Below are 15,469 nucleotides of genomic sequence, written 5' to 3' on the forward strand. Positions count from 1 at the left end.
GCAGGAAGAATTACCAGACTATTGAAAACTCATTTTATCAGGGTTTATTCTTTTTCCTGAAAATGAGAAGAAATACACTTAAAACTTATACATGAAAAATCATGTTGAGTTGGAAAAATGCTATCAGGCATTTAGCAAAAAGACCCCATGAATTTGATCAAGGTCAAGTGGTGAGACCTGGGCCCAGTTACTCAGTTGCTATAATGATTTACTGAAAATTATATTGCGCTATGTATTTGACACCAGGAAAGAATTAGAGGGATTTTTCTTTCTTTTTTTACCTCAGTGTATCCAATCTAAATTGCTTCAGTTGCTATGTTGCTAGGTTTCTATGTGCAGGGCTGTTTCCCTGAAAGGAGGGTTTAATGCAAAGTTATAGAATCATAGACTCCTGTGAGAGAGGATACTGTGCCAGGATATATATATCTTATCTGTTTCTTTGCTGATGACTGGAAGGTGTTATCCATGTATAAAATAAAACCAGTATGTTTTACTGGTCTCTTAATATTTCAGTAACTCTCAGTAATAAAACTAATTTTTTTTCCCCTCTTAGAACAAAAGCCTCAAAACCAAGCTCTTATCAGGAAACAAGCTTTGTGGTATTCATGCAGAAGAGGTAAGTAAGGTTCTTCTATATTCTAAATCTAATGTACTCAAAAGAAGTTTGCATCAAAGTCTTTTGTATTGAAGTTCTAGTATAAATTATATATTCAGCATGTATGGTGAGCATTCCTAAAGTGCTCTTATCTCCTTTCATTTCTGTGACTTCACTGGAAGAAACTGAAATGTGTCAGCAAGCTGCAAACTCAAGTTTTAGACAAATAAAACAACATTTGGGCATGCTAATGAAAAGTAGATATAGCTCTGTAGATGTATATTATACACCTATAACATATATAAACCTGATTTCCTTTCCATGCTCTGTATGCCTAGACTAAGACAGGAAAAGCTAAATGTCTTTTGAAATTAATGAAGAGACAGGAAAGATTTATTATTATAGATTCCTATAATGTTTCATTACTTCAAGGAAAAAGGGTCACTGTATGAAAAAAAGAAATTTTCTCTCTACTCAGGAGCAAGCTAGTAAAGACAGTCTATGATGCAAAAGCCCTTTTTTTTTGCTAATACATAAATCTACCAGTGAGTGCATTCATGCGAGCAGTCCCTTTAGCTATTTAACTTTTCATGAAAGAGCATATTACTATGTACGAATCTGGTTTACTCATTTACATTACTTTAGTCATGGTTTTTGCATCTATAATTTCTGTGAAAGTCATTGCACCTTGCTGGAATGAAACACAAACGTAACGCTTTGCTTCTTGGGTCAAATTTTCATCATGATGCTTGAATGTGTTTTCTGCATTAAAGACTCTACCTTTTAACTTAGAGGTCAATGCTATGAGGTCAAAGTAGTGATTTCTAGTTATATTAGCTATTTGGCCTAACTGAAGATCTGCAACCACGGTTACTTAACAATCCTAAATAGTAGGAAATAACAAGGTTTTGGGGTATTTTTTTGTAGCTCCTCAAAATCTATGTTGTCTTCCTATCCCACCATTGTTGCTTTGAAACATGTCACGGCATATGAATACAAACATTCTTCCTTCTCTTGTTTACTACTTAAAAAATTGGCAGTGTGTGCAACATAGCTTTTTGTTTTTCCCTTTTTTTCAAGTTTGTTTTTCCTAGTTGCATAATGTCTTCAGTGTTTGGTGATTAACATGGAGATCTTTTCCCTGATTATGTCTCTAATATTTGCTGCATAAATGTTGTCAAATCTAAGGGCAAAGCCTCAAATTAAATTTATTGTAGTGTGACAAATCTGGCTGTCAGAGAATTTCAGCAAAATAAACCTAAGCTAACTAACACTCAAGGCAGTGGATTGTGAGTGTATTTTAAACTTTCAGAATCTCAGGCTTTAGGAATCATCACAGAATCACAGAATCCCAAGGGTTGGAAGGGACCTCAAAAGATCATCTAGTCCAACCCCCCTGCAAGAGCAGGGTAACCTAGAGTACATCACACAGGAACTTGTCCAGCCGGGCCTTGAATATCTCCAACGTAGGAGGCTCCACAACCCCCTTGGGCAACCTGTTCCAGTGCTCTGTCACTCTCACAGTAAAGAAGTTTTTCCTGATGTTCACATGGAACCTCTTATGCTCCAGTTTACACCCATTACCCCTTGTCCTATCACTGGACATCACTGAGGAAAACCTAGCTCCATCATCCTGACACTCACCCTTTACACATTTGTAAATATTGATGAGGTCACCCCTCAGTCTCCTCTTCTCCAAACTAAAGAGACCCAGTTTCCTCAGCCTCTCCTCATAAGGGAGATGTTCCACTCCCTTAATCATCTTTGTGGCTCTGCGCTGGACTCTTTCAAGCAATTCCCTGTCCTTCTTGAACTGAGGGGCCCAGAACTGGACACAATATTCCAGATGCGGCCTCACCAAGGCAGAGTAGAGGGGGAGGAGAACCTCTCTTGACCTACTAACCACACCCTTTCTAATGCACCCTAGGATGCCATTGGCCTTCTTGGCCACAAGGGCACATTGCTGGCTCATGGTCATCCTCCTATCCACCAGGATCCTCCGGTCCCTTTCCCCTTCACTACTTTCCAGCAGGTCAACCCCCAACCTGTACTGGTACATGGGGTTGTTCCTCCCCAGATGCAAGACTCTACACTTGCCCTTGTTGAATTTCATCAAGTTTCTCCCTGCTCAACTCTCCAGCCTGTCCAGGTCTCTCTGAATGGCAGCACAGCCTTCTGGCGTGTCAGCCACTCCTCCCAGTTTAGTGTCATCAACGAACTTGCTGAGGGTACACTCAGTTCCCTCATCCAGGTTGTTGATGAAAATATTAAACAGCACTGGTCCCAGCACCGACCCCTGAGGGACTCCACTAGTCACAGACCTCCAGCTAGATTCTGCCCCATTGACCACAACTGTCTGCCTTCTTCCTTTCAACCAGTTCTTGATCCACCTCACTACCTGATCATCAAGCCCACACTTCTTAGCTTATCTATGAGGATGCTGTGGGAGACAGTATCAAATGCCTTACTGAAATCAAGAAAAAACACATCTACTGCTCTACCATCACCCATCCACCTAGTTACTTCCTCATAGAGGGCTATAAGGTTGGTCAAACATGACTTCCCTTTGGTAAAACCATGTTGGCTACTCTTAATGACCCCCTCATCCTTGATATGTCTAGAGATGGTGTCAAGAATAAGTTGTTCCATCACCTTTCCAGGGATGGAGGTAAGGCTGATCGGTCTATTATTACCCGGGTCCTCCTTCTTGCCCTTCTTATAGACTGGTGTGACATTTGCCATCCTCCAATCCTCAGGCACCTCTCCTGTTTCCCACGACTTACCAAAGATGATGGAGAGTGGCCTAGCAATGACCTCCGCCAGCTCCCTCAGCACCCGTGGGTGTATTCCATCCGGACCCATCGATTTATAGATGTCCAGATTGCTTAACTGATCCCTGACCTGATCCTCATCTACCAAAGGAAACTGCTCCTTTATCCTGACTCCTTCTGGGGCTATCCTAGCAAATTTGTGGCTTTTAAGCAGGTTAGTGCCATTAGAACCAGCAAATATGCTGCAGGAGCATCCTCCTCTTGTTTTGTCAGTTAGGTGATGTCAGCCAGAGAAACACAATGTATTTTCTGCTATTTAATTAAGTAGTATAGTCACCATGCGTAACAACTGTGTGAAATCAGTATCCTTCTAGTTATTAGAGCAAATAGCTTTCATGGATAGATTTGCCTACCAGGAAGCTCCTGCTTTGCTCTGCTTTCTGGGGCTGCATGCAGACAGTTGTAATGAGCCCTGTGATTCCTTTTCTTCCAGTTGCATATATGAGAGCATGCTTGTGCTCCTGCACAGTTGACAGGGCCAGGTTTGCTTCTCTGAGAATTCAGAGCCCTGGAGAGGGTAGTGCAAACCTCAGGCTTCCCAGAACACAGAAAGGGGTATGTTCAGGAAATGCTCCCACATGCTTTGGTTTAGAGTTTGCTATTGCCCAATTTTTTAGGAGGGCCTTATCCCACTGACTGCACTAAAAGGTGTCAGTTTTCTAAGTCCTCTCCCAGGAAATGCAGAAAACCCTCAAACCAGCCAAATTTTATCACAAAGAATGACAGGTCATATGCGTGCTTTTGAGTCACTTAAATTACACACTAAATACATTTAGCTCTGTAACTCTTAATTTCATCACGGGTTTGTGATTGAGCAAATGAGTGATACCTTAATTGTAACTGCTAGATCCCACTATAGCCACTATAGCACAGCCATCAGGCTGTGTCACAGAGACTGTATTTTTTCTTAAGTACAACTTGTAGAACAATTTAAGTTGGTTAGGGTTTTCTCAGTGGTCTATGTGGATGTGGAATATATTCCATAGCTCTACTGATGATATGGTCCAGGTCCAGGCCAGAGGACACTTCTAGTTGCACTCTAGATGAATTCTAGATGGCTCTGTAGATGAAATAACAGCAAATATAGTTACAGAAGAATTGAACTGAGCTTATCTTGGCTATTTGTTTCAGATCTTACAGAATGTGATTACCCATTTGGCATTCCTCCTTAACTACTTGAAGTGGGTTCTAAAATTTTACCTTTAAATTCATTCATCCATCCCAGAAGCCTGTCACTGAATTTGACTGCACCAATTGGAAAGACATAAAATCTTCCCAAAAGCTCCAGTTTGTTTATGAAAGATATACTATCATCTATAATATATTATGTTTATGCATCTGCTGTTTCAGTAAATGGACTTCTAATCCATTCCAAGGAGATCTAAATATTTGGCATTAACTAATAAATGTACTGAATATCAGTTGAGACTCTGGATTTTGTCTAAAAAATGTAATATTACTTTGGAAGGATCTGTAGATAAAGGGTGAAATAATGCTCCTTGGATAGTTTGGTGTAGTGTAAAAAAGCCCCATTTCTATGTTGTTGTGTATAAATAAATAAAAGAATGTATAAATCATTACTTTAAATTATTTAAGGATAAATGTGACAGTATTTAAAATAAATATCATCCTAAACTGATATAAATCAACATAACTATTCCTATTTTGGAGCACATGGTCACAAATTGAGAACCTAGTTCTTTTGGATACCAGCTGGAAGTTCCTGGTCATTACAAAAAACGTGTTTAATGCTATGGAATCTTTTTCCCTCTTGGAAAAAGATGATTGTTTACTTCGAAGGTGATGCCTTCAGTTATGTTTCATGGAAAGTATTAATAACATCTCATGTTGAAAATGTGTAATCCACATAGCTATTCACAGTAGTATTAGCTCATGTGCGTGCTTTAGGTGAGTGTCCTTTTACATTTCTCTTGGCACTTTTGCCTGGTTTAGACCTGCTACCCTGAAAAAGCAGTTGACATTGGTTTTGGTTATTTTTCTGCATTTTAAAGCTGATCTAGTTTCTGCTGGTTTTAGAACTTGCTACCTTTTTTTCCTGACTTTAAAAGTAAGTATCTAAAAAAACCCAAAAACCCCAACAACCTGATTTTACATTCCTCATTTTCAGTCAAAAAAGATCCAAGCCCAGCTGAAAGAGCTTCGTTATGGGAAAAAGGATTTGATTTTTAAGGTAAGTTTTATTTCTCTATACTTAGCTAAAGTGTTAGAGTTACTATAGTATTGAAGTAATCTAGGAGTATAATAGCTGCCTTTATTACTGTAGTTGTAAGGAGTCATTTCCTTCTTACCACACAGAAAAGAGCTCAAAGCACCAAAACCAGACATAATGTCATCATGCAATTTCAGAAATATCATGTATTCTTATTTCTCTTTTCTTTTTCTCTTTTTTCCCTTTTTTTTTTAAATTTTTTATTTCCCAGACCACTACAACAGGGACAGTGCTTTTTATTATATTGCTTTCTGCGGCAAAAAAAAAGAGAAGATTCAAAGCTTAAATCCTTGTCTGGTGCCTTTGTTTTTAAATAGAGAAATGCAGTGGCAAGTATTTAATTTATGAATATCTGTATTTACATGCTCACATAAAGCAATGCTCCAGTTTCCTGCTGGTGACCAAAAGGTATTGCCCTATTCTGTATATTCTGTAACATGTTTCTCAACTTTCTAACTGAACAATAGTATATTTTAGGGATGGTTCTTGCATTTTCTTTGATCAGCAGTCCTCCATGGCATTGACAAAAAAAAAAACGTGGGAGGGGAGGGTACATGACAAAACATACACTGCTGAAGCACAGCAAATCCTTGTTAACACAGGGAGAAGTTAATCCCTGTTAAAGAAGGAGAGAGATTCAGGTCACCTGACTGGAGACCGCTAATTGAGCAGTGCTTTTATTCCTGGCATAAAGGATGAAGATAAGTAGTCATCTTCAAAGTGACTAGAGATAGAATTACTTGCAAAGTAATTCAGCTCAATATGAGGTCCAAATTGCCTTCTGTAAGTGTTTAACTCTCTCTACTGTCCCTCTATTGTATGCATAGTGCTGTGAAGATGAAATATCATAGCTCATTCTAAAAACACAGTGTGATTTGTGTGACTTTTTTCTTGCAGAGGTTGATTCCAAGGTTTGTCAGGAACATTTATTTCTGGTCATCATAAGGCCCAAACCAGGAGATAGATTTAGAGATAAAAACTAGGCATATTAGGCACCTGGACAGTTAAATTTTAATACCAACTAGCATTAACAAAAACAATATATTTTTCTTCAGGTTCAGTTTATGTGTATTTGAGAGCTTGAGCAGAGGAAAAGGTTCTAATTTCTAATCTTGCCTGGGTGTGAAAGCTTGTTTTCTTTAGCTGAAGCAGGATCGTTCGGTACTGGTATCTACTTGTTTTCATTATGTTAACATGCAGTGATCCCCAAAATGAATCAGAATAATGCTAGGTTGCGTAGTAATGCTTAGCAAGGGGACACTTGGTAAGTGCTGCCCACCTGAAAACAACTTAGGGAAGAGGAGAAGGATGACAGGAGCACAAAGGAGTGAACATAAATGGGAAAGGCTGTCTGGCAAGTTGCTGGCATACATAAAATGACCATCCATCCTAATCCAGTAAACCATGACAGTGTAGTAGTTAAGGTTCAGATGTAAAGATCAGAGGTTTGTGGTGGAGGGGTGTATGTTACTTGTGTTATAATGGCAGCAATGCAGCATGTGAATGTGAATAGAAGTGATTCTTATCTGAACAGGTATGGGTGTCTGCACAACAGGCTCTCTTCTCCTTGGAGAGTTATCCGCTACTGGTGTGGGAGTATGGAGAATTTATCTTCTCTTAAAGACTATGTCTACATTTGGCCACATGAGTTATGCCTTAAAATCTTTGGCCTATGTTGAATAGACATAGATTTTGAATATGAAGAGATATTCAGGCTACCAGCTCAGATGTAGGTCCCAAGTTACGTAGGGCGAGTTCTGCTCTGAATGCACTTACTTGCAAAATAGGGAAAATGTTACATGCCTTTTAGGGAAATTATGAACTAATGTAATTAAAAATGCTTTGAGAACTTTATGTGGATGATGTTAATGAATCGCGAAATGGACTCCAAAGTCCCACATGCTGAGAACTGCAATATGCAAATACCTGAAACATCTCTTGACCGTATTCAATTCTGTATGATATTGGCTGCCTGATTTGCTAATTCGATACATCATTTATTGTAGCCAGAAATATTTTTTCTGTGTTGATCTTTTTCCTGACTAAGGGAGGATTTAGGCAGAAAAGGGAGCAGCAAGCTTATGTTATCCTCCCAAATAATCGTGTAAGATATGGGGAAGGGGAGATTAAGGGCGATTGAGTGTGCTGATCTGTGTGTGTGTGTCTGTCTTCAGACCTGATACACCAGAGTGGAAGCCATTTGGTAGAGGGTGGAAAGCTTTTTAAATACCTGTCTGATCAGAGAGAGGTTGCTAGGTTTGGGCAAGAACAGATGTTGTTTCATTTCTAGTTGTTTTGATACTAGAAACTAAACTGATTTCATCTTATCCTTGCTGTTGAAGCTGTTTTGTGAAGCTCTGATTCTTTATGATAAAAGATCAAAACAGGGGATGGATAGTCTTCTGCCAGCACAGAGCACAAATGGTGTGTGTGGTAATCTTGTGATTGCTAGTTTCTTTGATGTTGCAGGACTTCTACCATTTCTGCCTTTCCACTGCATTCCCACCCCATTAAACTTGACGTTTTCTGTGTGCCTTACTGAGGACTTCAGGGAATTCTGTTCTTTGTATAGCTTTGCATATTTCAAGCTTCTCATAGCACTTCACCAGCACAATGTAACTTCAGGCTATTAGATTTCTGAATGACATGAGGGAAAGTTTCAGTCCATGTCCGTTAAACTACTGCTTTCTGTGGTGGAATTAATTGTGCAGATAAACGTGAAGTAATTTAGGAGGGGCAGTTTGCTTTTAGTTTTGCATAAGCAACACTGAGAAACTAATTCTTAAATTCTGGTAACTGTTATTGTCAATGACTCTGCACTGACTAGAGCTCTGGCCATTAAGTGGGAGAGGAAGAGGAGGGGGTGGGAAAGACAGCTTTCTCCTTTAATACTCCAGTGAATTGATAAATTATATTTACTTTTAACATTGTGTGACAGTTACTTAACTAATGATAGTAAATATAACATAAGCTAATCGTATTTGGTTACTCTTTCAAAGTAATCTAGCTGATAATTTATGTGCATATGTATATTTATATTTTTGTACCTCTATGTGATATAATGCCATAGGACAGATAAACAGTGACAGTCACAGAAATTACGTAATGTCTCTGCTGAGGCTAGAATTGGAGCTCCTGTCTCGTTGTCAGTGTTCAGTGCCTTAAATTGTGCAACCTAGTATCCTAAAAGAGTTAACAGTTGAAATTTGCTTTGTATTATAATGGAAAAATTTAGGAAAGAGTAATAAAAATTTTCACTTAAGCATCTTAATTTTATATCTACCTTTACTAGTTCTGATTGAATCTACTCTTAATTGCAGTCATTTTACTGTGGTCCTAAACCCCTGATTGAGTGAAGTACCCTGAAGTTTAAATGCTGTGCTAAAGTGAGATCTGTGTTTGTTTCAGGCATTCATAATCACTTATTTTACAATTGCTCCTTCTTTATTAATTGTCTTCCCCTCATTTGGCTGTACTGTCCTAGAAGAAGTCACAAGTTATATTAAATTAGGAAAGAATTAAAAATAATTTAGGGGGTTTTGTTCATTAAAATATTTTATGAACTGTGTGTCTGACTGGAATATGCGGTGAAGAAAAATAAATCTATCAATAATTTATTCAATTCGCTATCAGTTTATACAAGTAATTTGTATTTGTGAAATAGTTCTTTTAAATGGTGAGAACGGTCCACTGCGATGGCTTGAGTATACCTTTGTTTACTTTTTTGGTGATGAATTTCTAAGGATTCTACTTCAGAGTTTCAGAAGTGTTGATCTAGTGCTTCTGTTTTCACTTTTTGTCATTTGAATTCTGAGGCAAAAGATAAGATAAACAGTCCTAAAAACCAAAGAAAATTTTAAATGTGAGCAATGTCTGGCCTACCAATATGCTTAATATTTGTTCCATAGTAGAATTTAAATTGAAATAAGCAAGTAAATAGCATCTGTTTTACAACAAATATATATTTGCATATATAAATATATGAATATATATATTTTATATATATACACATATGTATATAATAAGTACATGGTCTTACCATGAGTGTGATGGTTTATAACTAGGTACACTCCTGAATTGCAAACCAAGTTTGCTCCAGTTGCGTACACAAACATGGCTGGTTTCTGAAGCATAGCTGTCAAGGGAGATACTGACACTGACACTGGTCTGTGGCCCTGGGGGATCTTTCAGGCTTCTCCACGTGTCTAGGGGCACCTGTTGCCCAGCATGAAGCTAGAGGATGTCTGGGAAGCTTAAAGCAGGGCTGGGAGATGGTTGGCATCAGGAAGCAGCAGATGGTGCTCAGGTAGAGAAGGAAAGGAGAAGGCAGGAGAGAGGATAGTGAGGGTGACTGGAATAGAGGCACGTGAAGAAGGAGCGAGGGAAGAACCTTGCTCCCAACGCTTGACAACCTCTCCTCACAGTGGTCTAGCTTGTTTCCGTGGTGGTACACTTGAATTCGCATGTTTCTGTGGAGTGCAGTGTCACAAATTAAGAGCAGATTGTTACTTGCCTTCATTTCTCTTTTATGCTTGTAAGTAGTGTTTCAGTTACTGAGCACTCAATTCCTCTAAAGGAGTAAGCAGAACCATGTCAACACCTCAAATTTAGACTTATACCTGCTTACAAAGACTAATATAAGAAGAGAAGACAGATTAAAATGAATCTTTTTTCTTTTTTGTTTCAAGGACTTGTTTCAAGAAAGTATTTCTGTCTGGGAAACACCTGAATTGACTTTATATGTAAGAGGCAAAGGATATTCTTTACTGTGAGGGTGATGAGGCACTGGCATGGGTTGCCCAAGGAAGTTGTGAATGCTCCATCCCTGGCGGTGTTCAAGGCCAGGTTGAACAGAGCCTTGGGTGACATCGTTTAGTGTGAGGTGTCCCTGCCCCTGGCAGTGGGGTTGGAACTTGATGATCTTAAGGTCCTTTCCAACCTTAAGTATTCTGTGATTCTATGATATGTTTTAAAGACTTAACCTAGCTAAACTGACATTTATAGTCAAAACCATTTTACAGCAGAGTCAAAAAAAAAAAAAAAAGGCAAATCTATGTGAAATTGTTTTCACATCATACTGACTGGATGTAGTAAATATTTATATTGTACCATTCCTGCCTCCAAAGTCAAAATGATGCTACCATGTGCATTCTGCTCCTTAACGGTAGTTAATTATGTGCCGCAGCAAACCTATTTCCTGGAGTCGCAACTATTTATTTCTGTAAAACAGACTTTGAGATTCCTCATTCTCTAACGAGAAAGGGGTGAAATGGTTCAAGAAGAAGAAACACAAAACCACCCCAGAAAAACATCGAAGGACTAACTTAGTTGAAAAGTTGTGTTAAACTTGAACATTTTTGTTTGAGCTTGAAGTAACTGGGTAAATGATTTTAGATTCGTGATAACCTTTTACAGAAGGGCTTTGTGTGCTTGCACATGTTATGAAGATGAAAAAGTTTTCAATACAGTCCTATTTGTATACAGTTGGCACTCAAGCTTGACCCAAATCCACCCATTTTGTAAATGTATGTTTACTTCACCCATGACTTCCACCTACTTATATTAAAACTGTTATCAACTGCAGAATTCAGCTGACTTTGTATGTTCAAAAAATGAGCCTGTTTAATGCATTTTAAAGGATTCTTAATTATGTTCCAAGTGCCATAAAACTCCTTCTTTGCTTGCAGAAAATTTTGGAAGAAAGCAACATTGTTTTCCTTAAATTTTATTTATACGTTGATTTATTTAGGACAAAAACAATGTTCTTATCTTTGCTGTTACATTTGCATTGCCCTGTAATGCTAAATGTAACTTCGGTAGCTCAATGTTAAAAGGAGATGATAAGAGAAAACTGAGGGCAGCTTCCTCTGGGCCTTTCCAACCAAATTCCCAGAGAGAAGACTACAACTCATCTACATTTCAGATAGGATGTCCTGACTGTAGTGTGCTTATTCATCCACTGTGTTTCCTCAGCATTGGGATGTTTTGTGACTTCCCTTGGGAATCTTGGCAATGTTGCTTAGGAAAACCAAAACAAACTATTACAAAATATCAGTTACAAACATAACTGTAATGCAAAATAAGAGAGATTTTTTTTTTTTTTTTTCCCCCAGAGGTCTTAAACCAGTGACTTTTTAGGGATAAGAAGTTCTGTAAGTTGCAGGCTGACCTCAGCATGTTGTATAGCAACTGAATAGAATCTGGTTTGGGGATTTTTTGTTGTTATTAAACTCTTAATGTATAGTTTTTTTTCTTTTTTTTTTTTTTTTTAAGGATAACTGTCAAAGACTTCTCTAAAGTTTCCGTTGACTTTGTCAAAAATGACAACTGAAAGAATAAAATAGCAAACTGAACCTCCTTTAGCTATATTTTCACTTATTCTATGATACTTTACACCATAATCTGTCCATTTGTGTGCCCTGTGCAATATCTTCACTAGGGACTGTAGTGATAGGGCAAGGGGTAATGGGTTTAAACTTAAACAGGGGAAGTTTAAGTTAGATATAAGGAAGAAATTCTTTACTGTAAGGGTGGTGAGGCACTGGAATGGGTTGCCCAGGGAAGCTGTGAATGCTCCATCCCTGGCGGTGTTCAACACCGGGTTGGACAGAGCCTTGGGTGGCACGGTTTAGTGTGAGGTGTCCCTGCCCCTGGCAGTGGGGTTGGAACTTGATGATCTTAAGGTCCTTTCCAACCCTAACTATTCTGTGATTCTGTGTTTTTCTATTTGATAAAATTCATCTCATTGGTCTCCTGTGGCTTGTATATTATTCTTTGATTATTTTATTAGTCAAAAAAGAGGTTATTTTTCTTTGAGCTTATTTTTTCGAGTTTATTTTTTCTAAAGGCCTTTACTTTTCTTATGAAGGATGAAGATGAAATGAAAAGTGCCCACAATACAGAATCTGATAAGCAATGAATTGAAAAGTCTGAAAATATTCTTACAGACTTTTCCTTTTAAATACATAAATAGAATCATAGAAGCAATAAGGGAAGTTATTTTGTATTTACTAAGATCAAAAATTCTTTTGTGGCAGTCTCATCACTGGTTCAGTTCTGGCAAAAGCTGTTTTTTAGGAGGTGATGGAAAACAGGATGTTCCATATTCTCTGACTCCAAAGAAAGTTCAATTATATGCATGGCATTCTTTCACAATGCTTATCTAAACTTTTTAGAAACTATCATCAGTTCAAACTCTATGTATTTCTGCTGCTTTTGTCTCTTGTAGTCCTTTAGCCTTAGTAGTAGAAAATGTTTTGCTATATGTATAGAATCTTTCTTACTGAAATTGAAACCAGTTATGCTATCATAGACTTGGAGAGTAGCTTGTTTTTTTTATTTAAACCCCTTCCTTTAAAGCCATACTTTGCATATTTTGAGACTATTACCCCATGTCTCTCACAGTGTGTATTTTTTTAGTTTAACGTATGTAAATATTTGTATTCTAGTCTTGCTTCTCAATACATGTTTACATACCATTAATGCCTCGTGTTATTTGCATCCGAACTTGTTTTGTTTGTTTTCAGTCCATTTGCAATGCCCTAAAATCACTCAAGTCCAACTGGACATTTCATTCATGCTGAGCAGAGCAGAAGGATTTTTATAGTCTGTACCCACAGAGTTCTTTGCCTTTTCTATGACACATTCAGTGGTGGTCATCTTGAGTCTGTCATCCCTACTGTTCTATAGTCTGTATTTGTTTTATTGATTATTCCTGTCTGTATTTAGCATCTTACACTTGTCTTTAGTGAATGTCATCCTATTTTTTCCAGTTTGTCAGGATAAATTTAAACAAGTCCTATCTTCCGTGACACACAGAGTTCTGGATTGATGCCACCAGAGTATTTAATGAGTATACGTTTAGTTTGCTGTTGAGTTCATGAATAGTACATATACCAAATAAAACTCTTTCCCCTAGAGAGGTAGCCTGATTATTCTTTTCAGCATGTTTGAAAAATGGATGTTTTACTAAAGGATCTATAAGTCATGATATCTTCAATTTCTTGCTTTTTGAAGATAGGTATCACACCTATTATTTTACAGTCTTCAGGTTCTTCATCCACTCTACTGAGTCTATAAGGAACTTTGATCTTAGAGCCAAATACCACTTCATAAAGCAATAAAAGTGATGATGCACAACCACCACGAACAGAAAACAATCAAGTGAGAACTCTTATCAATCTGTAGTTGGACAGAATTGTATTAGACAGAAAACTTATCTTTTGCCTAAGGCAATTTATTTAAAAGTTTAGGACTACGTGAAAACAAAACAAAACAAAACAAAACAAACATGTTCTCTGTACCATGGCATTTAAATTTGGCTGAAAACCCACCACTGTTTAATAATTTCATAAGTCATCTGAAAGATGAGATCAAGTGTACCCTGATGAAGTGTGCTGACAATACCAAACTAAGTGCGGAAGTGGACATTTTGGAAGGGAGAGCCACCCTGCAGGAATGCCTGGATAGTCTGGAAGAGTGGGCTGACAAGAAGCTCACAAAGTTCAAAGTGAACAAGCATAAGGTTTTGCAGCTGGGAAAATATAATCCAGGAGTGCAGCACAGGCTGGGATGTACCTGGCTGGGGAGCTGCTTTCTGGAAAGGGGCCTGGGAGGCCTGGTGCATAAGCTTGATAAGAGTCCTTACCAAGCTGGTATTCTAGGATTCTATGAAATATTTCAAGGAATTTGCTCACACCTTGGGACGCGGCCTTGGTAGTACTATTTTGCATAATTATTTCAAATTATGATTTGTTCCCTTCTAGTGAAGGTCTTTGAGTGAAGGTGACAGCATCATGGCTGCAAGTATTTTAAAATGCTTTTCTTCATCTTTAGCTCAGGGGTGATCATCTTTGTGCTAGCAGTACTACACATTTGTGAGTAATTGTTGCAGTGATTTGATGGTTAAACACGTAGATCAGGTTGTCTACAAGCCCAAAACTTAGAGAGTGGTTTACATTCATGCTCTGATTCTGTTTATATATGTTGGTTTGTGCAAAGCCAGATAGAAAGATTGATGAACTTTTTCTTTCAAAGCATTTCCAATACAAGGTAATTACAAAATCAGTCAAGTTGTATGTTTAATAGCTCCTCCACAGAAGTTGCTGTATCTGGTGATATATGACAGCCAGGAGCATGTTGTTAGGGAAAGTTGAATTTTCATGTTGCAGTGTGATAATGTACAGCTATTACTTTGACTTCCTTGAAAATACACGTGTTTTCTTCAAGGGATATCCTTGTTTTTTGAAAGTCGTCAGGATGGCAGGAAGAAAACTAAGTATTTTCCTCAAAGCAATTGCATTTGATGGCTGAGGGAACAGAAGCAGAGTGTAGATTTTGTTCATATTTGAAGTTGTGGTTATGTGAAATTATTCTACTTATCTGTGGATTTCTGGAATGTGATAACTTTGCAGAAGTCAATTTCTGCTGTTTTGAGAATAATAGGATTGCATATGAGCTTTGTGTCAGGTGTGGGGTTTTTTGCTGATGAATCTGGCAGGCTGTTTCCTGAGGTGGATGACTCAGCTGGGCAGGATTTTATGGGTTGATATATCATGAGTGAAAACTGATGTTTTTGACCTCTAGGATAAGAGATTGTGGAATCTTCCTTTTGAGGTATTTCTGGTTTGTAGTATAAGGAGCGTTGAACTTAGTCTTCATGGTTTAGGATACCTATAACTCTTACTAGATACTGTAGTTCAGTCTTAGAAACTTCTAGGAGTTTTTTTCCATTCCGAATGAGGTGGCTTATGATACTTTTTTTTTTTTTTAATAATGTTTTTGTTAATTTTCACTTGGAGATTTTTTTCCTTG

At 37.9% G+C, this 15,469-nt stretch overlaps 1 protein-coding gene across 1 annotated transcript in view; it reads left to right on the forward strand.

Annotated features, from left to right (window-relative positions):
* The window catches only part of LUZP2 (leucine zipper protein 2), a gene marked incomplete at both ends in the record, with an annotated part of 198,275 nt that overhangs the window by 127,020 nt on the left and 55,786 nt on the right, over positions 1 to 15,469 (forward strand). Inside the window, 2 exons of the mRNA XM_080619303.1 lie at positions 554 to 616; positions 5,555 to 5,617. Coding sequence (XP_080475429.1) covers positions 554 to 616; positions 5,555 to 5,617 — 126 coding nt within the window. The remainder of the gene's footprint in view (positions 1 to 553; positions 617 to 5,554; positions 5,618 to 15,469) is intronic.

This window comes from Psittacula echo, assembly GCF_963264785.1.
Source record: "Psittacula echo genome assembly, chromosome: 5".
NCBI lineage: Eukaryota > Metazoa > Chordata > Aves > Psittaciformes > Psittacidae > Psittacula > Psittacula echo.